The 22,766-nt window shown below is 43.1% G+C and overlaps 1 protein-coding gene across 2 annotated transcripts in view; it reads right to left on the bottom strand.

Moving 5' to 3' along the window:
- Nucleotides 1–13,053: 13,053 nt before the first annotated feature.
- The window catches only part of LOC137346547 (protein CASP-like), a 734,295-nt gene continuing 724,582 nt past the window's right edge, over nucleotides 13,054–22,766 (bottom strand). Inside the window, exons 19-22 of one of the 2 annotated variants that reach the window (XM_068010032.1) lie at nucleotides 21,026–21,082; nucleotides 20,864–20,944; nucleotides 18,976–19,040; nucleotides 13,054–14,471 (exon numbers count right to left, since the gene is read on the bottom strand). In XM_068010032.1, coding sequence (XP_067866133.1) covers nucleotides 14,411–14,471; nucleotides 18,976–19,040; nucleotides 20,864–20,944; nucleotides 21,026–21,082 — 264 coding nt within the window. In that variant the 3' untranslated portion in view covers nucleotides 13,054–14,410. The remainder of the gene's footprint in view (nucleotides 14,472–18,975; nucleotides 19,041–20,863; nucleotides 20,945–21,025; nucleotides 21,083–22,766) is intronic. The other variant, XM_068010031.1, reaches the window with a different exon arrangement.

The raw sequence follows: 22,766 nt of genomic DNA, 5'->3' as shown, positions 1-22,766 counted from the left end.
CCTCCAGGCACTTACCCATTGTCTCTCGAGACAAGGAGGCCAAAGAAGAAGAAGAAGACTGCAAATTAAAATATAAAGGGACATTGTATTTAAAAAATTAAACAACTTGATCCTGTCCCTCTCCCACCCTGACCTCCCACCCCCCAGTAACCATAGAATTAAGTACCTGCCCTCTACTCTCCCAAAACACTTTCCTTTTGCACCTGACCCCTTTGGGCCAACCCCTCGACCAATTAAATTACTCCAACCCCCAGACAGAGAAACGTACCTACTGCCCCCTCCCCACCAGTGTTCCACCTCGGATCTCCAGACGGCACCAATATCAGAGTGAGACAGACGGCGGGAATGGGTAAGTCATTAATTCATTTATTTGCATTTTTTAAAATATGCAGATTTTGCTCCCATCGCCAAGTGGCGGGGGTGGGGCGGTGGGCCACGAGACCTCGCCACCGCCAGCAATATTGGGCCAGGCCTTCCCGGCATCAAGGCCTGTGGCGTGTCTCTGCTGGAGGCATTTTCCGGCCCCTCCCCACCACGACCCCCCGAAGTTGTGGGGGGTGGGGGGGACTGTAAAATCCAGCCCCATTATTTTGAAACTGTGCTCCCTGGTACTAGATTCCCCCTCGAGGGGAATCATCCTCTCAGCATCTATCCATTCAAGCCCACTCAGAATCTTATACATTTCTATAAGACCTTCTAAATTCCAAAGAGCATGAGCCCAACCTGTTCAACCTTTCCTCATAAGCACTGCTGCTGCACAGGAAGCACACCACAGAAAACCGTGCAGGCTTCTTCCTGGCTCGGGGTGGGGTGGAGGTGGGGGGGAGGTCCCTCGTTCAAAGGTCCGACATCGTGAATGAGGGAATCTGCTGAGGGCCACCCACTGCCTTAGATGCTGACCACCCTCCTCGTGTCCCCCACCCAGTGAGACCACTCCCACCCTGACCTACCTGAGGTCTGGTGCCAGCGATGCTCCTCGGCTTCTAGGACGGTCACCTCCAGCAGCAGCCACCACCTCCATGGTGGCGCTGTAGCTGCCGGCCTCTGATTGGCCAGCAGCTCTCCAAGGGCGGGGCTTCCAACAACAGGGTCCTCGATCCTATGGAAGACCCACTGCTTTCCACTTAAGTGCCTGATTGGCACTAAATGTGGTGGGCTTTCCGGAAAAGAGGCAATACAAGGATCTCGGCGTTAGTTTCTCCCGACATTAAGGTCCCCGCCACCAGGATAAAATTTCCCCACTCTCTTTTCTGTACTGCAGTTGGCTTTCAACTTGTCTCAGCAGTGTTCAGCAGTGTTGACTGGAACTGATCGCTCTCTCAGCCTTGAGCTGGAATTCAAGATGGCTTTCGATGTTAACCGCGTGGCTGGAGAGACCAAACTGATGTTGATGATTGATGTTCTGAGCTGGAAAAGACCCCTTTCTTCTTCAAAATGATTACCTTTAAAAGTGAACTCATAAGTATTATTTTAGCCTATGTGACTTTAGGTTTCAGTTCTTGATGTGCTGGTACAATAGCTTTTGATAGCCCCATTTTGATGAGGGTTGTTCATAATCTGTTGTGGTGAAGGGTAGCTGGAGACGTAGGGTCTGGGGGTGTCTTTGTCTTGGTTTGTTTTGTGTATAGCTCACATCCATGTGTGATGAGCTGACTCATTTCCATGCAGACGGGATCAATTGATTTCAATTCCAGTCGACATGGATGTGGATTTTAGTGCAAGAGTTGGCATGGGTCATGTGACTTGGCTGCCATTTGTTGGCAGTAAATGGATCAATCTTTTTAAATTGTTCTAAGTTTTTTTTTTATTTCCAAAATATACTTTATTCATAAAAATCTGTAAAAATTACATTGCCAAACAGTTTCCAAACAGCACCAAAAAATACAAACATTGCAAGGGAGATCAGTTTCCTTCAATACTGTCATGAGTTTCTTCCCAACCCTTCCGTTTCACAATTGTCATGTCAATTACAGTTTTACATTTACAGCAATTCAGAATATTAACGATACAGTTCGAGGGGTTTCCCATGGATCCAGCCCCTCAGTCCAGCTTGGTGGGGGGACCTTACACTGTGGTCTTTCCCCATTGAGCCTTTGCTGCGGCTGCCCCAAGCTTTAGTGCGTCCCTCAGCACGTAGTCCTGGACCTTGGAATGTGCCAGTCTGCAACATTCGGCGGTGGACAACTCTTTGCGCTGGAAGACCAGCAAGTTTCGGGGTGTTCTAAGTTTTTTTTATAACTTTTCAGTTTGTTTCCGTATTTTCATCGCTGCACTTCTCCTGAACTTGATCGTAAGGAGACCAGAACGGTACACAGTACTCTCAATGTGATCCCACCAACACCCTGTACAGTTATAGCAAGACTTCCTCACTTTTATACTTGCAATAAAGGTCAACATTCCATTTGCCTTCCTAATTACTTGCTGTCCCTGCATGCTCACTTTGTGATGCATGTACGAGGACACCCAGATCCCTCTATACTGCAGCATTCTACAGTCTCTCTCCATTTAAATAATAGTCAGCTTTTCTACTCTTCCTACCAAAGTGGACAACCTCACATTTTCTCGCATTATAATCCATCTGCCAAATTTTTGCCTACTCACTTAATCTATCTAGATCCCACTGCAGACCCTGGTTTAAATATTTAAATTACGTGTTTGCATTAATTAAAATCTAATCCACAGCACTCTTACCTTCAGTTCCCAATCTTCAGCGTGATGTGTGGCATTCACGCATCTTCACTTTCCCATCCAGGAAAAGCTGGCACCACGAGGTGGGGAAGGGGTAACTCTGCACTTTGTTGAACAGTCTGCAGAGCTAACAGCCTTTTAAAACAGCGCCAGCACCTGCTTCTGCATCGGTGATGCCGTGAGCAGCGTCACCAATGTCGCCCGCCACATAATTGGAGGGAAGGCGGCCGCCATGAATATGTAAAGTGGCCGCCTGCCGCAGAATCTGCTGCTCCTCCATGTAGACCCAGTAACCACACCCTGTTCTCCCTCGGTAACCTCCCCTGTATGTAAATGAATGTAAAATCTGAAATCTGCCACCATGCTGGGGGAAACCAGCACGCCATCGACTTAATTTCAGTTAAAAATTCCACTGCCGGAAATCCGAAAAAACAACCCACGCCTAATTAAATCACCCAGCAAGAAAAGTGGTGGTCCTAATCACCCAGCAAGAAAAGTGGTGGTCCTAATCACCCAGCAAGAAAAGTGGTGGTCCTAATCACCCAGCAAGAAAAGTGGTGGTCCTAATCACCCAGCAAGAAAAGTGGTGGTCCTAATCACCCAGCAAGAAAAGTGGTGGTCCTAATCACCCAGCAAGAAAAGTGGTGGTCCTAATCACCCAGCAAGTCACCAAATCCGCTCTTGCAGGGCCCATGAAATCCTCCCCCCCTCCCCCACCCACCCAAAAAAGTGTCCTCCTCACAACTTGCTTTCCTACCTATCTCTGTATCATCAGCAAATTTGGCTACAATACACTCAGTTCCTTCATCGAAGTCATTAATATAGATTGTAAATAGTTGAGACCCCAACACTGATCCCTGTGGCAATTTACTGGTTACAGTTTGCCATCCTGAAAATGACCCATTTATCCGAGTGTTTCCTGCTAGTTAGCCAATCCTCTCCCCATGCTAATATATCACCCCCAACAGCATGAGCTCTTACCTTGTGCAGTACCTTTTATATGGCACTTTACCGAATGCCTTTTGGAAATTTAAATGCACTACATCTACTGATTTCCCTTTATCTCTGCTTGTTACATCCTCAAAGAACTCTAATAAATTTTTCAAACATGATTTGCCTTTTATAAAACCATGTTGACTCTGTCTGATTGTATTATGATTTTCTAAATGTCTAATTACTACTTCCTGAATAATGGATTCTAGCATTTTCCCAATGACAGATGTTAGGATAACTGGCCTATAGTTTCCTGCTTTCTGTCTCCCTCCTTTCTTGAATCGAGGGGTTACATTTGCAGTTTTCCAATCCGCTGGGATCTTTCCAGAATCCAGGGAATTTTGGAAAATTAGAACCAATGCATCTACTAATTAGTTTTCTTAGTCCTTTTTCTCCAGTGATACTGATTGTTTTAAGTTCCTCTTCCCCTTTTGTCTCTTGATTTTCTACTAATATTGGGATGCTTTCAATGTCTTCTACTGTGAAGACAGATACAAAATACTTGTTCAAAGTCTCTTTCTGTGCCTTAAACACCTGAGGAAAGAGAACTGTTACCAATATTGGCTAACATGGTTTCCAGAAGGGGAAGTTGGGTGATCAGCAGTTTCGTGGGAGTAGGATTGAGGGAACAGGAGGTGGGCCTTATGGATAGGATGAGCTCAGAAAGGGCATGAAGGGAGATAGGAGAGAAACTAGAGAAAGATGGGGTTCAAAGCTAGGGTGGAGGAAGCTCTAGAGGAGGTTTGGCCTGGTGGGCTAGTGGTAGGGAGGGATGTGGCAGAGGCAGCTGATTGGATGGTCTTGGTCTTAGTGACAAAGAGATCCATGAGCTTATCACACCTTGTTTGAGATGAGCTTGGAGGAGACAAGGGAGAGGGATTTAGGAAGACTTTGCAGTAGAGAAAAGAAGCCAGGGGCTATCTTTGCATTCTAGGATGATCCTGGAATATTGAGCAGTTATAGTAGACGAGAGCAGGACTTCATAGTGCTCTGTGTGGCAATGAATGACTAAACCAGTTGTGCACCATATCCTTTCAAGTCAGTGTCCCTTGGAATTAAGGGAGTGCAGGTAAGGACCATACCAGGTGGAATGGCCAGGGTGAGAGAGAGCAATGGATTTATTGGAGGTGGAGGTGAGGGTGTGTTTGACAAGATCAGTAGCTAATGAAATGTTGTGGTGAAGAGGGCCAAAGACAAGACAGTTGGGATTTTGAAAGTGCAGTTGTAAGTGAATTGGAGGAGTGTTTTTTTTCCAGGGTGGTCACAGAAAGAGGTAGGGTTAACTCAAACCTCTCCAAGTGCCTGTTGACTTTTTCCCTGATTATTATGTTAAACTGACCTGGCTGTAGTTACTAGGACTGTCCTGACACCCCTGCTTGAATAAGGGTGTCACGTTTGTCACTCTCCAATCTTCTAGCACCTCCCCCATAACTAGGGAAGATTGGAAGATTATGGGAAGCCCTTCCACTATCTTCCCTCCCATTTCCTTTAGCAACCCGGGATGCAAGCTATCCAGACCAGGCCCAAGCCTGAATGTTGTCCAGGTCTTGCTGCATGCAGCACAGACTGCGACAGTATCTGCAAATGGAACTGAACACTGTTCGATCATCAGCGAACATTCCCACTTCTGATGGAGGGAAGGTCATTGATGAAGTAGCAAAAGATGGTTGGGTCTAGAACACTACCCTGAGGAACTGCTGCAGCACAGATGATTGAACTTCAGCAACCACAACTATTTTCCTTTGCGCTAGGTATGACTCCAACCAGTGGAGAGTTTTTCCCCGAATTCCCAATTACTTCAGTTTTACCAAGACTGCTTGATGCCACACTCGTCAAATGATGCCTTGATGTCAAGGGCAGTCAATCTCACCTCAACTCTGGAATTCAGTTTTTGGTTCCATGTTTGGACCAAAGCTGTAATCAAATCTGGAGCTGAGTGGTCCTGGTGGAACCCAAATTGTACATTGGTGAGCAGATTATTGGTAAATTAATAATTCCTGGATTACTAGTTCAGTAATATAACTGTATGGTGGCATCTTTTGTGGACTGTAGAAACAAAACAGCACATCTCAAACTCACCCAGTTCAAATGCCCAAGGTGTCATAGCATTCAGTGAAACAAATCATCTGTTTTATCTAGTCTTCTTATCATGTTCTTTAAAATTAAGTATTACAGCTTTTAAACAACATTCACCCACAGAAATAACCCTGACCATAATTGCACAGCATTACTTGGATACTATATCAGAGTCCAAACTAAAGAACACCCTTACTCGGAAGGATGTAATATCTCACAAGCAATGCGGTCATGACAATAATGGTTTCTGCCATTGACTGAGTTGAATTTTCTTTGCCCAAGTTTTGTTCAGTGTTATGCTCAGATAATATTTTTTATATAGAGAGAGACAAGACTTTCATTTTCAGGCTGGCTTACTTAAAATAATTTGAATCATCCAACTGTGTTCAATAAATGTGATTCACAATTAATGAGATGAGAATGCAAACTATATTAATTTTACAGCAATGATTTCTTAAGCTTTTCAAGCATAAAATGGTTTTCTGAATGAAGTGGATAATTAGTTTGTGCAGTTTACCTCAGCAGTGAACTCAATAATGTTATGTTAATTGAATTAGTTCAATGCCAGAAAGCCATTCAAATGAATAAAAATGGTCTTCTATCTCAACAATTAAAAGCACATTTCCAATTAGTTGAAACTGTGACCTAATTTCTAAGTTGAGATATGAGTGTCTGTGATGTAGCACACTGAGTCCAGTGATAGGACTGTTCAGGCGTAGCTTAATAATTTAATTATGTTTGGCATTACATTGCCACTGCAGAAAACCCTACTGGCTATCTACTGTCAGTAACAAACCTGTTCGAACATGTTTCAGTGTTCCTTGTAAGAAAGAAACAAAAACTTGCATTGATATAGCATCTTTAATGCAATAAAACATCCCAAGGCTCTTCACAGGGGCATTATCAGACAAAAACTGACACTGAGCTAAAGAAGTAGACATTAGGCCAGGCTGCTCAAAGCAGTAAGTGGTGGATGCCTAAGAGTCCAGACCTGGGGAAATGCAGAGTTCTTGGAGGGTTTTGGGACTGTTAGAGGTTACAGAGATCAGGGATTAGGGCATGACCATGTAGAGATTTAAAAACAAGGATGAGAACTTTTAAATTAAGGCATTGGTGGATTGGGAGCTTATGTGGGTTAGGGAGCATAGGGGGTGATGTTTGAATGGGACTTTATTTTTATTTATTTTATTTATTTAGAGATACAGCACTGAAACAGGCCCTTCGGCCCACCGAGTCTGTGCCGACCATCAACCGCCCATTTATACTAATCCTACACTAATTCCATATTCCTACCACATCCCCACCTGTCCCTATATTTCCCTACCACCTACCTATACTAGGGACAATTTATAATGGCTAATTTACCTATTAACCTGCAAGTCTTTTGGCATGTGGGAGGAAACCGGAGCACCTGGAGGAAACCCACGCAGACACAGGGAGAACTTGCAAACTCTGCACAGGCAGTACCCAGAATTGAACCCGGGTCGCTGGAGTTGTGGTGCTAACCACTGCGCCACTGTGTCGCCTTGGTGTGGGTTCGCATATGGGCAGCAGAGTTTAGGATGAGCTCAAGTTTATGTAGGGTGGAGGATGGGAGGCCGACAAGGAGAGTGCTGGAATAGTCAAGACAAGAGGTAACTAAAGCATGGATGCGTTGAGACAGGGGCAGAGACATGTGATGTTACTGTGGTGGAAGTGGTTTTATATGATGGAGAGGATATGGGGTTAAAGCTGAGTGCAGGGTATAATAGAACATTGAGGTTGAAAACAGTCTGGTTTAGACTGAGACAATGGCTAGGGAGGGGAATGGAATTGATGGCCAGGAAATGGAGTTAGTGGCAGGGATTTTGTGTAGGAGGCAAAACTCCTGATGCCAGGCTGAAAAGGCGGTGCGGGGGATCTCTGCCTCGACCTTTTTGCACCTGGCATGATCCTCCATTGCTATGGAGATGACGTTTCCGGTGCAGGGATCTCCGTCCCTTTAAAGTTGGGCATCCTGCCTCCAAGAGCTCTGGTCGATCACAGAGCCAGCAGCTCAGCAGTATTGGCAGTGCCACTGGGAGCAATGGCCACTGCAGGTACTGCAGAGACCTCGGGCCCAGGCCCAGTACTGGAACCCTGAACCTCAGGTAAGTGAGGTGGGGTTGCCGGGGCCAGGCTGGAAGGCCCTGGTGATGGAGTGGTCAAGAGAGATGGTGGTGAGGTACAGCTGTGTGTTGCCTATGTACATATGAAATCTGATCTGTGGGAGACTTCAGATGTAATGACTGGATAGATAAGAACTGGGTGAGGGCAGTCCGACCCAGCTGGACAACATTGGAGAGGCGTTGGAGGAGGATAGTGTGGTCAACCACATCAAAGGCTGCAGACATGTCAAGATGAGTAAGGATAGTTCACCATCATCTCAATTGCATAGAATGTCATTTGTGATTTTGATAAAGGCTGTTTCAGTGTTGTGGCAGGGTCGGACACCTGATTTGAGAGGTTCAAACATGTAGCCTTATGGGCAAAATAGGCATAAACCTGAGAGACGACAACCCATTCAAGGATTGAGAGAAGAAAGTAACTTGCATTTATATAGCGCCTCTGGATTTCCCAAAGCACTTCACAGCCAATTAAGTATTTTTAAAGTGCACAGTAACATGGCAGTCATTTTGCACAGCAAGCTCCCACAAACAGTAATAAGTTAAATAACCAGATAGCCTGCTTGAGTGATGCTGGTTTAGGGGTAAATATTGTCCAGGACACCAGGAAGAAGTATCTTTCCTTTTTAACCCAATAGTGCCATGGGATCTTTTATGCCAACCTGAAAGGGCAGAAGAGGCCTCAGTTTAATATTTAATTTGATGGACGGCACCTCTGACAGTCCAGCACTCCCTCAGTACTACACTGAGGAATAGGTAGATGACATTATGTACCAAAATAGGAGGTGTTCCCAAGGCTTTACTAAAGAGAAACGGTGTTAACCACAACTATGGTGAATTTGGACATTGGGACTGATTTCTATATACATAGGTTTATGCATGCAAGGCTTTCCTTGGTGTTCTAGGTTATGAATCTATTGGAAAGTCTCTTTGGGCTATGTTGTGTTCAGTCAGCATTAATCAAACATTTAGAGAGGACTGTAAGAATTTATCACAGGACCAGAGCAATTTTGGAAAGGAGTAGACCATTCAGTCCATCACACCTGTGCCACCTCCCCCATTGAAACAATCTAAGTGCGAAAGGATGTGGTGATCGCTAAGCATTGTAGAACCAACTCAGCATGTCACAGTGCACAGACTTGTCACTTCAACTGTCCTCTCCCACTGCTGATCTTAGCCAGGATATTACATGGAGGCTCTGACCACGAACAGGACACCTGAACCCACGGTGAGGGAAAATCAGTTGTTGCTGGTTTCCTCACAGCTGGTATGAAGGTTCCTGTCTGCTTATCCTCTTGGCTGTGCAAATTCAGATTAGACATTAAACCAAGGTCCTATCTACCCTCTTAGGTTGATGTAAAATATCTTGTATGTCTATTTCAAGAGCAAGGAGTTGTCTTGACTAATATTTATCTCTCAACCTCACTAAAAACAGATGATTTCATCATCTCATTGCTGTTGGTAGGACCTTGCTTTGTGCCTGTATTAGAACAGTAACTGTGCTTCATTGGCAACTGTGATGCTTTGGGACATGCTGAAGACATGAGAAGTGCTGCAGAAATGTAATTCCATTGTTCTAACGAAATAACAGGGTCGCTACCAAAAACAGAGGAGTAAAAGTGTGAGATAATATATTTTGGCAAAACAAATTATAGCAGTAATTATACTCCAGTGAAAGTAGCCTCGGTATTGTGGAAGAGCAGTGGGATTCGGGGGTACAGGTTGAGGGAAGGTGGCTGGTTAATGGGCAGAATCTTTGAACAAATCGTGCTCCAGGCATCTGTGATGGAGTTCAGAATGAGTCTGTCTCTCAGCTGTCTTACAGAAGTACTGCACCAGCTCCATGGGTCTGACCTTCAGCATCCTTTGGGACTCCAATCATCAGTTCTTTCCCAATGGTAAAATTATGAAGCACACAACTACACGTTACTATAATTTGTCTGATATGAAAACAGAGGAACAGGAGGTCATTCAGCCCCTCGAGCACATTCCTCCATTTAATTAGATCAAGTTGATCTGTATCTCAACTCCTTTACCCACCTCCATTCCAAATCCCCAGCTTTCACTACTCAACAACAATCCATTGATCTTAATCTTGAAATACTAATGGACCCCCACCATCCACAGCTTTTTTTTTGGGTGGGGGTGGGGGGTTCCAGATTTCCACTACCCTTTTTGGGATAAAGTGCCTCCTCTTTTCACTCCTGAATGGCCTAACTCAAAATGACTGTGGCCCCTGATTCTGGATTGCCCCTCCAGAGAGATATCCAGGCACTGGAACCATCTGTTGAGCGTCCAAATAGCTTCCTTATTCCTTATCCTTGTCTCCAAATGTGTGTCATTTCAGCTTTTCTCTACAGCACTGGTGGTCTTACAAAGAGGCATCGCAAGCCATGGGAGTAACAGGTATCCCTCGTCGCACAAAGGCCACCCTCCCACATGCTATTAAAATAGATCGGACACAGGACTGGCAAAGCATAAAAGTAATGTGGCTATTCCCAGCATATCAGAAATTCGGGCTACAAATGAGCTACACATTTATGGAATGGAAGTCTACGGGAGTAGAACTTGGGGCCTGTAATGTCACATGGGGATGCAATCAATTGCTACCCGCAACTGTGGGGAATACAGAGTCTCTGCTGAGAGGGAATAAATTTAGCAATGTGTTGCGTGCCACCATCAAGGTCTATAAACGTGGGCCATTGGCAAAGAGAGCATTGGTGACTTGTCTTATCCAAAAATGAGCAGCAAATTGCTGGTCTCGCAAATGCTCCCTTTGATCCTGTGGCATAAACATTTAGAGCTGCGGTCACTTTCAGTGTCTGTGCTGTTGATTTGTTCACAGATCTGGTGAAGAGTAGAGCACCTCCAAACCTTCAGGACTAAAGAGCAGCCTCCTGAAAGGGAGCCCTGGCACAGGCCTTGAAAGGGTATATAGAGTCTGATAGAAGGATAGTGCTGGAATGGTTGGGTTCTGTATGGCTTCTTTTACAGCCTCCTGCTCCTCCTCTTCCTCCAGCATGTATATGGTGTAATGTGGGATTCCCAGTGTTCCCTAATCACCTTTAACTGCAAGACTTTCCATAGGTACTGAGCGATGAGGTTGGAGACTTCCTGCGCACAATGGTGAAAGGATTTTCCAACAGCTTTAAGAAATGGTCAGAAATTTGCAATAGCAATCTCACCCTCGGCAGCATCCCTTTAAATAAGTACAAGCCTGGACAAGTAGGTCCTGGATACTGGACCTCTGCAGAGGTGTAAAATCAGAAGGTGGAAGTTATGGAATTAAAGTTGGATAGCACCATTTCATCCCAACTCTGTGAGTTACAGCCAAAAGGATTTACAAGTTTGTTTGATTACTAATTTTATTTGGATTGATAGAAGGCTTTGGGGAGAGAGTGGAGCAGTGGGATTAGTTTGGGATTGATACAGGGCAATGGAGATACTTGAGCAGTGGGATTAGTACTGTATTGATACAGGACTATGGGAAGAGCATAGGGCAGTGCTATTAGTATTGGATTAGTAGAGGGCAATGGGAGAGAATGAGAAAGTGGAATTAGTTTTATCGAAATGGAGAGAGATTGTGGAGCTCTGAGATGCAGAGGGATCTGGGTGTCCTAGTGCACAAATCGCAAAAGATTAGTATGCAGGTACAGCATGTAATTAGGAAAGCTAATGGAATGTTATCAATTATTGCGAGGCGAATTGAATACAAAAGTAGGGAGGTAATGCTTCAGTTATACAGGGCATTGGTGAGACACATGTGGAGTGCTGTGTACAGAATTGGTCTCCTTATTTAAAGGAGGATGTAAATGCATTGGAAGCAGTTCAGAGAAGGTTTACTAGACTAATACCAAGAATGGGCTGGTTGTCTTATGAGGAAAGGTTGGACAGGCTAGGCTTGTAACAGCTTGAGTTTAGAACAGTAAGAGGCGACTTGATTGAAACATTTAAGATCCTGAGGGATCTTAACAGGGTGGATGTGGAAAGGATATTTCCCCTTGTGGGAGAATCTAGAACTAGGGGTCATTGTTTAAAAATAAGGGGTCTCCTATTTAAGACAAAGATGAGAAATTTTTTATCTCAAGAGGGCTGAGTGTCTTTGAAACTCTCTTCCTCAAAAGGCGGTGGAAGCAGAGTCTTAAAATATTTTTAAGGCAGAGGTAGGTAGATTCTTAATAAGCAAGGGGGTGAAAGGTTATCGAGGGTAGGCGGAAAAGTGGAGTCAAGGTTACAATCAGTTCAGCCATGATCTTATTGAATGGCGGAGCAGGCTTGAGGGGCCGAGTGCCCTATTCTTGCTAATTCGTATGTTATGTTTGGGATTGATACAGGGCTATGAGGAGAGAGCAGGGCAATGGGAATAGTATTGGATTATCCTGGCTGGTGTCGAGCTTCTTGACAGCTCCAACACCCGCTTGACTGGCACCCCATCCACCACCTTCAACATTCACTCCCTTCATCACCAGCACACAGTGGCAGCAGTGTGTACTATATACAAGATGCACTGCAGAAACTCACCAAGGCTCCTTCGACAGCACCTTCCAAAGCCACGACCTCTACCACCTAGAAGGACAAGGGCAGCAGATGCATGTGAACACCACCACCTGCAAGTTCCTCTTCAAGTCACACACCATCGTGACTTGGAATTATATCGTCATTCCTTCGCTGGGTCAAAATCCTGGAACTCCCTTCCTAACAGCACTGTTGGTGTACCTAAACCCCAAGGACTGCAGCGGTTCAAGAAGGCAGAGCACCACCTTCTCAAGGGCAATTAGGGATGGGCAATAAATGCTGGCCTAGCCAGCGACGCCCACATCCCAGGAATGAATTAAAAGAAAGGATTGATACATGGCTATGGGGAGAGCGCGGGGCAGTGGGAATTGTGCTGAATTGATTCAAATTTGAGAGAAGAGAGTGGGGCAGCGGGATTAGTTTGGGATTGCTCTAAAAGATTGCATTTATATAGTGTTACCATGGGGGGTCCCCTTTTTCAAAATCTGAAAGATTTGGGGGTGAGGAGATCGGATAGATGACAGCATTGCATTCCATTCATGTTCTTATTAAAGTATTCAGGATGCTCCATCTGCCCTTGTAGCATTAAAAAAGTTAATTCAGAAATGTGTGTGAAGCCAGATTGAAATCAGAGTTGAAAATAAACAAAACATTTAATTATTGATGCCAAATGATTTATTCAATGCTGAAGTGTTCACTCCTTCACCCAGAACAGAATTAGGTAGCAGAAGGTACAAACATATGCACAGATATGGATAGAGGTTAATGATGGAATTGCAGAAATAGAATGTGACATCTTACAATATACCTGTGCTGCTTCTTCACTGACAGAAGCACACAATCTGTGAGATGTAGACTCCCTGGTGATCCTGGGTTGAGAGTTTCTGCCAGGATGCTGTTGAAACAATTTTTTTATTTGCTCTGGCCCTTTACTAGCTTGTAGCAGAGAGCAGAGAAGCAAGAAATCCTGTACTGCACAAACGCATGATGCCCTGTCAAAACGTTAGCAATAACACACCAATATCTGCGCATAACAATAGAGAAGATAATCATGAACTAACAAGTTAACATAAATGGTGTGAAGTAAATGCTAGCGATGAGAAGGCTGCTATAATTTAGTTTCAGATTTGGATGACATTTATACACAGAGCTTTCACTAAGCTTGATGCCAATTTCCCCACTGCCCTTAAATGAACTTCCGTGTAATTCACTCCTTGTGTGGGTTACTACACACTGAATCATTTAGTTGGCATGCACAAAATGATTAATAATCAAATCAAAATTCTCATCATTTTACAACCTTATTCTAACCCACATTGTAATATAATTGTTGTCACCCTGAGATCAGGGCAGCTTTTTTTTGTAACAACAGGAACTAAAGGTATTTAGAAATCTGAAGAGTGTGAAATTTGACAAGATTGTAAGAGTAGGAACTGGCTCTAGAGAATCACTGCGGATTAGGCAATGAATCAGATTTGGGAGGCACAAGCATGGATATTGCAACTCTCCATCATGTTTCCCAAGTCCTCCACCAATGGGGTTTTCCTCACATCTGTTATAGACTAATTGATAGAGATTGTAATTTCACAGCAACTCCTAGAAAGCTAGCAGAGAAGCCCGGTATCTGCCCCTTGCCTCCACACTTCTCAAACTCTAATGTGTTTGCACTCAGTCTGAAAATATCATCAATTATTACAGGCTATTTGCAATAAAACAGCTATGGAACAGAACCAAAGGAAAGGCAAAGCAAGTGTAGGCGTGCTATTTTACTGCTAACAGAGGAAAATAAAACTCAACAATTTTATGCAAAGATGCACTAAAGGAATGCTTCCCCTGAACGCTCCCTGCTTACTGAAATAAAAAGCTGAGCTACACTAGTGTTGCTCGAGGTCAGGCATCTGCGCAAGGCTTCATCCAGCAACAGGTGCAAAGAACTGCTAGGGTCCAGTCGTTCAGCAGTGCCCTTAGGCCACCTGGACCCACAATCTTCTGCTTCACTGCCACATATCCCTTGCATCACCATTCTCATGGAACTTGTGCAGATGGTCAGAATACCTGAAGAAAGGAAACAGATCAAATCACTAGCACTGAAAACATTAACAATACTACTCAGAATGTGCAACACTGACTGAAGCTGCAAGTGCAAAAATATGGCAACTCAAACATCAGCTTCAGAAACTGACCACAACCTAGAGATAGGGCAGAGATAATGAAGAATATCTAAAAGGTACAAATACGCATCATTTATTCTGCCAATAATATATAAGCCCATTTATTTTTTGTAGGTCAGGGTAACTAGTATCATCAATATCACTGCCCAGAACCAGATTTGAGAGAAGTGACCAAGATAACAGTAGATACACCATGGGCCTTTTTAAAATACATCCTATTGCTGAGTGCATATAAAGAAAGAGTTGCATTTATATAGCACCTTTCACAACCTCAGGATGTCCCAAAGTGCTTTATAGCCAATGAAGCACTTTTGAAGTGTAGTCACTGTTGTGATATAGGAAATGTGGCTGGCAAATTCCCCACAGCAAGGTTCCACAAACAGCAATGAGAAAATGACCAAGCAATCTTATTTTTTTGATAATGCTGATTGAGAAAGCGCAGTGGTCTGCTTGCATCTCTATAAAACATGTTTTATAGAGATACAGTTTCCCTCAGTTCAGTATAACCTGGCCAGCAGCATCAGTTCCATAATAACAAAATAAATATATTATTGGTGAATGGGGGAGAATGGGTTACCTCAAAGCTCAATACATAAACACGAGGAGTCTGAGGAATGAAAGTCCTGCTGGAGAGGCAAGAGGTGATATCGCAAACATCACAGGGACCTCAAGAGCAATTTAGGGGTTTAGCTGCACAAATCTTTAGAAGCAGGAGGACAAATTGATTTAAAAAAGCATGCGAGCCTTCATTTTACAAATGGGGCATATAAATTAAATAGATAAAGCTGAACTCTACAAATCATTGGTTAGGCTGTGGTTAGAATATTGTGTCCAGATTTGGGCACCTTATATTAGGAAGGATGTCAAGGCCATGGAGTGGGTGCAGAAGAGATTCACTAAGGTGATATCACGGGTGAAAGACTCTAGAGAGACTAGAGAAACCAGGGCTCTTTTCACTAGCACAGAGGAGGATAACTGATAGAGGTGTTCAAGACTATGAAGGCTCTTAATAAAGCAAACCAGGATAAACTATTTCCACTGGTCAATAAGTAGATAACCAGAGGGTAAAAGTTTCAGATTATCAAATGATTGGAGGAAGAGGATAGGAGCATGTTCTTTATGCAGAGGGTTGTCAGGATATGGAATACTGGTCAGGAACAAAGGGAGTAGCAGGATCCAGAATCACTTTTAAAAGGAAAATGGATCAATATTCGAAAAAGAAAAATGAAAAAGGGCTTCTAATGTCTTCGTATTTATCAGTCTGTGTGCATGTTTTTAAATAATGTACTTAACAGTAAGAATTTCAATTCCATTTCTTTGAGTTTTGATTTTTTTTTTAGATCAATGTTTCGTGATATGTGTGCGGTCAGAAGGGAGAGAAGGAGCTAGAGACAAAGTGCAGGTTCACAGCAAGAACAACAATGAGGCCTGAGAAAGGAGGGTAACCGGGAGGAGGAAGAGTTGTTGAGAGGTGCGAAGCAGAACAGAAGTCAAGAGCCTGAGACTGCACAGCAACTTCGCAACTGCTAGAGGAAAAAAGACCAAGATCCATCTGGTTCACCTTCTACCATTCTGGTAGTGGCATGACGCAATGATAATCGAGTTGCTGACAAATTACAATCTCTATCAATTAGTCTGTAACAGATGTGAGGAAAACCCCATTGGTGGAGGACTTCGGAAGCATCATGGAGAGTTGCAATATCCATGCTTGTGCCTCCCAAATCTGATTCATTGCCTAGTCTGCTGTCTACGCATGCTGTGATGCACGGTACATCCTGGGAGCTGCAACATGCCTGTTTGGCTCAGAACATCAGGCTTTAGCTGCCTGGGTTGGGTGAGCTGCATCAACCTGAACATACTGGGGAGATGGTGATTGGATAATATTGGGGAAAGGGAGCTTTACTTTCTGCATGAGCTGTAGCAAAGTGATAAGCCATTTCACAATTATACTACACCTAATATAGATAAAAACCTTCACCTGGAATTGGCAAGTTTAGGAGTAATATTGCAGTTTTCTTTCTTAATTGCTGATTGTTCATTTGTTTGTTAGGTTATAAATGTTCTTTTAAACATTTAAGCATTAGACAGTGTGCAGCACAAGGAACTATTCAGGCTGGTGTCTTTCAGAGGCTTTTATCTTATTGGAATTTATTGGGGATAAAGCTGAAATAGAGAACAAGGATTTTGTGCAATAAAAGTGTCAAAAAAACTCAAGGAGCAAATGACAAATTAGCAGAGAGAAAAACACAACGACATACAGCACTTTTAATATCGACAAATGTCCCAAGAATCTTAACCAATGAAGAAGCAAAAACTGACCAATGCAAAGTCAATGGTCATAACACAGAGAACAGACACGATATACCATGAGAAAGATATCAATATTGAATATTGATCTGAAAAGATATTAATCTTCAGATTGAAACCAAACCGGAGAAAATGCAATGATCAGCAATGAAACCAGGCTCCAAACAAGCAGCATCTTTTGGCCATCTGGGTCAATAAATGGCAGGTACTGTTCAATGTAGATAAGTATATACTAATTAGCATGCAAATTAGGAGTCAGAAGAGGGAGTTAAATGGAGCACAGGAAAGAGATCGAAGGGTTATAGAGACTACATATCTGAAACTGAAAGCTCAATGCTTGGCTATAATTAAAAAAGGTGAAAAAGAAATCAAAAGCTTGTATTTGTGTGTAAGACATTGATCAGACCCCATCTGAAGTAATGAGTGCAATTGTGGTCACCTATTGTTTAAAATATCATTCTTCAGGATGTGGATATCACTGGTCAATTACTGCCCATCCCTAAATGTGCTTGAGATGGTGGTGAAGCCTGCAGTCAATACAGTGAAGATCCCACAGTGCTGTTCGGTAGGGAGTTCCAGGATTTTGACTCAGGATTATGGGTCAAGGGAATACTCAGGTGAGCAGAAAAGAAAATTATTCAAAATATCTGGAACTTGTATCGTGAGATTAGGCTTAGGCAGTTATAGAATCATAAAGAAATACAGCACTGAAACAGGCCCTTCGGCCCACCGAGTCTGTGCCGACCATCAACCACCCATTTATACAGCTCCCAGGATGTACCGTGCATCACAGCGTGCGTAGACTGCAGACTAGGCAATGAATCAGATTTGGGAGGCATGGATATTGCAACTCTCCATGATGCTTCTGAAGTCCTCCACCAATGGGGCTTTCCTCACATCTGTTACAGACTAATTGATAGAGATTGTAATTTGTCAGCAACTCCATTATCATTGCGTCATGCCACTACCAGAATGGTAGAAGGTGAACCAGATGGATCTTGGTCTTTTTTCCTCTAGCAGTTGCGATGTTACTGTGCAGTCTCAGGCTCTTGACTTCTCTTCTGCTTCGCACCTCTCAACAACTCTTCCTCCTTTCGGTTATACTCGTGCCCTCCTTTCTCAGGCCTCATTGTTGTTCTTGCTGTGAACCTGCACTTTGTCTCTAGCTCCTTCTCTCCCTTCTGGCCTCACACATACCACGAAACACTGATTTTTAAAAAAATCAGTTGGGGGTTCTTTTTAACAAATGTGGAGAAGCTGAGGTGATGTTTCAAAGATTATCCTGGAAAACTATTCACTAAAGGCGTCAAATCCTTGAGCAATGACTGAAACTTAAGAGAGTTAGGAATAAAAAACAAAGTCAGAGGGTATTTTTCTCGCCCAAAGGATAATAGAATTATGTAACTACTGGGGCAGGCCATTGAAGTGGAGACTATAATTGAGGTAAACAGACAACTGGATATATTTCTACACAGGGATAGGGTGAGGAGGTGGGTAAGTGGTGTCAATCTATGAAAAAAAGGGGCAGGCTGCTTTTGAACCCAATGATATTTCCTGCTCTCTATACTTCTTGTGTTCTCTCTTTACACTTCTCAGAGTGACTAGATTGGTTAACATCTTCATTACTTTTACAGTGCGATTTACATCCTTCCTTTCAACCTTCTGCTTCTCAAACTGACATCTTTAAAATGAATAAAAGCAAAATACTGCAGATGCTGGAAATCTGAAATAAAAACAAGAAATACTGGAAATACTCAGCAGGTCTGGCAGCATCTGTGGAGAGAGAAGCAGAGTTAATGTTTTAGGTCAGTGACCCTTCATCAGAACCCATCTTTAAAATGAATATTGCTGTCTATTTAAACTGTATCCATACTTTCATGATGTTATCTTGGAGAAAAAATATTCAAAGGAAATTCAAGGAAAAGCAACATCTAGGAAGAGCATGAAGTTGATCTGAAATACCCAATGATGAAGAATGGAGAAATAATTTGAAATAAGTTCATACAATGAATGTAACATCGCGTGTCACACTGGCATGAATCATCCGGCCATCCCCAGCAACAAAGTATTATCATACTCACTTCTTTGCACAATAGGCAGCGCAGTCTCTGCCCACACTCTCACTCCAAGCCACCTTATACAGCACCTGGAAAATATAGGCACTTTCAGTAAAGCATGCCCTTTAATGCACAACCAGACACCAAAACCCAAATTTTGGACCCCATGACACGGCAAAAACTATAATCAAGAGGCTTTATATATCCTGAAAGACAATGAGACGGCAAATCTGCTGTGAACTCTTCTTGCTAAATCAGCATTGCTACATTTGGTGCATACTCGGCCTGGTTCTTCTCCACCAGCCTCAACCTACTGAGCAGCTGAGCCTTGAAGAGCGCAATAAAAAATTAACAAATTACTTCTACATTTGAGGTGAGGTTAGGTGATAAAATTCACTGTCTTTACTAAGTTCTGAAGCCTGATTAATCAGCATGAGCTTTAATTTCTACACAGAGACTACATGATGAGGAGCTGTGGCATATGATTTACCCAAGTCAGCTATCCGAAGAAATCACTAATATTGAGGCAGTGTGAACTGGTTTGGCACAAAGATATAAACTGCAGCTGCCCACTGGAACAGTGTGAGCGTTAGATGTTGTAATCCAGCTCAGTAGGTATTTGCTGACCCCTTCTTTATCACCTATAACCTTTGGGAATCTTCTTGTACCATCTATTTGTGGTTTTCTATTAACAGCCTGGCTTGACTGCAGGGTATTATTGATCTGATTGGGGAACAGTTCTGCTTTTGCTCCTTTGTCTAATCAAGGGAAGAGGTAGGGACATCCCAGTCTTCAGACAGCAAGGGAAACTATTAACTCAATAGATTTTTTTCACCTCCTGTGGGATGTGTCTGGGTTCAACTTGTTAACTGCCCACAAAGTTACAAAAGCAGGCACTCGCTGTGTGGGCGTTGGCAGGACAGACCTCAAGTCTGTGTTGGACTATCACTAAGCATGGCTTTTGAGCAAGATGCTGATTGGTTTTCCACCCTTGACAAAAAGTCTGCGAATGACACTGGCGCATGTCACATGACAAACTGTGACTTTCTGGCCGAGAACAAATATCCTGATAAACCATGTATGTTCATAGCTTTTCCATTCAATGTATGTACAATTCACAGATGTCATATCAGTGTATCTAATTAACGACTAAGTCGTTTCCTGCAAAAACTGTTTTTGACGGAATGTTTGAAGCATTAACTTCTCAATCCACATGATACGACATGTGCCACATGACAGACAGCGAGTGACACTGGCCAGCCGTATCACGTGGCTCAGGAAGCTAATGCTTCAAACATTCCGTCAAAACCAGTTTTTGCAGGAAATGACTCAGTCGTTAATTAGATACACTGATGTGACATCTGTGAAATGTACATACATCAAATAGAAAAGGTATGAACACCCATGGTTTATCAGGATATTTGTTCTAGGCCAGTAATTCAGTGGGACTGCAAGAATAATCACTGTGATCCAATGAAAGTTGGAAGATTTAAATAAGGAACTGCAGTCATTAGCCTATTTATTATTATTGAATGGAACAGGGTTTTACAGCACTAGCTGAATCTGTAATGCCTATTGAAAGGCAGAGACTGCAAATCATTGGAACTCTAGAAACACTTCTAAAATTGGTTGGATTGATGAAGTGCATTTTGCTTGATTGTCCTGCACTCTGTGCATGTGAGCTTAGCAACAACAAGCTCTGCTCGACTACACTCTGCTCCAGCACGTTCTGCTCCGTCACTCTCGATTCTACTGCTCTCTGCACTCTGCTCCAATGCACTTCCACACTATGCTCTGTTGTATTGCACCAGGATCCACTGTGCCTTGCTCTTCTGTTCTATTGTACTGTTATATTTGGAATGATCATAGCACCAGTATGCAAACAAACATTATGAAGATAAAAACTACTTACAAGAAAGACCATGCAATGCAGCAGCACAGTGTAGAAAAAGGCAATGGTTCGAGCCAATTTGCTTGACAGGATGACGCGGCCCTTAAAAAAAAGAAAGGCTTTATAGATCGTTCAAAATTAAAGGGTCCAAGCATTTTAACAGCGAAAGTGGATTCCACTCACCAGGCTTAGGGTGGCTTTATCCCATGGGCTGAGACTCAGATATCTGCGTTGACGTTCCTAGACACAGCAACAGAAGGAACACTTAAAGACTGGACAACAAACATTTCATGTCTTCTTTTATATTAAGAAGCCATTTTAAGTCAACGTGGAATCATCATCAACAAGTTGACATGTTTCTAATTTACACTTTCTATGTAATTTGTGGCAAAAGGAGGTGATAACAGGTAACGTAAACACTGAAGGTTTACATGCACCTTTTGTGAAAAGTGAACAGGATCATTTTGAAGTGATGGCGAATTACTGGCACCTGTAGCATTGTTTGGGGAATATACTTTGACACTTCCAACCCACTCTGTGCTACAGCAGGTGCAGCTAGTACCAGCTTTAGTTCATTTCAGGTTCAGTGCTTGCTCCACTACAACAGTTGTCCCTTTATAAAACACTGCTTAAGCCTCAGCTGGAGTATTGTGTCCAATTCTGGGCACCAAACTTTAGGGAGGATGCAGAAGAGATTTACTAGAATGATACCATGGATGAGGGACTTCAGTTATGTGGGGTGAATGAAGAAGCTGGGGTTGTTCTCTTTAGAGAAGGTTAAGGGGAGATTTGATAAAAGTGTTCAAAATCATGAATGGTTTTGATAGAGTAAATAAAGAGGAATGGTTTCCATTGGCAGGAGAGGAATGATGCAGACATTGTAGTAAAAGAGGAGAAATGTAAAATATTAGATACGATAAGCATACTGAGTACTAGAGGGTCTGACATCCTTGAAAGTGGATAAGTCACCAGGGCCGATGGATTGTATCCCAGGCTGGTAAAGGAAGCCAGGGAGGAAATAGTGGATGCTCTGAGGATCATCTTCAAACCCTCACTAGATACAGGTGAGGTACCAGAGGTCTGCGAATGCTGTACCATTGTTTAAAAAAGGTGCAAGGGATAAGCCAAATAATTATAGGCTGGTCAGTCTGGCCTTGGTGGTGGGTAAATTGTTAGAATCAATTTTGAGAGATAGGATAAACTGCCACTTAGAAAAGCACGGATTAATCAGGGATAGTCAGCATGGATTTGTTAAGAGAAGGTCTTGTAACTTAATAGAATTTTTTGAGGAAGTAACAAGGAGGATTGATGAGGGTAGTGCAGTGGATGTGGTCTTAAGGATTTTAGTAAGGCATTTGACAGGGTCCCATATGGCAGACTGGCCAGAAAAGTAAAAACCCATGGGATACAGGGGAATGTGGCAGGTTGGATCCAAAATTGGCTCAGTGGCAGGAAACAAAGGGTAATGGTTAACGGATGTTTTTGCGAATGGAAGGTGGTTTCCAGCGGCGTTCCACAGGGCTCAGTGTTGGGTCGCTTGCTGTTTGTGGTATATATTAATAATTTGGATTTAAACGTGGGAGGCATGATTAGGAAATTTGCAGATGACACAATAGTTCGCCATGTAGTTAATAGTGAAGAGGATAGCTGTAGACTCCAGAATGATATCAATGGTTTGGTTAAGTGGGTGAAACGTGGCAAATGGAATTCAATCCAGAGAAGTGTGAGGTATTGCATTTGGGGAGGGCAAATAAAGCGAGGGAATACACAATAAACAGGAGGATATTGAGAGGGGTAGAAGGATCCTAGGAAGTGAGAGAGTAGTGCATGTCCGCAGGTGCCTGAAGGTGGGAGGACAGGTAGATAAAGTGGTTAAGAAGGCATATAGAATGCTTAGCTGAGGTATAGAATACAAAAGCAGGGA

This window comes from Heterodontus francisci, chromosome 30 (genome assembly GCF_036365525.1).
Source record: "Heterodontus francisci isolate sHetFra1 chromosome 30, sHetFra1.hap1, whole genome shotgun sequence".
NCBI lineage: Eukaryota > Metazoa > Chordata > Chondrichthyes > Heterodontiformes > Heterodontidae > Heterodontus > Heterodontus francisci.
Note: the sequence above shows the minus strand (reverse complement) of the source record. Positions and strands in the feature narration are given on the sequence as shown.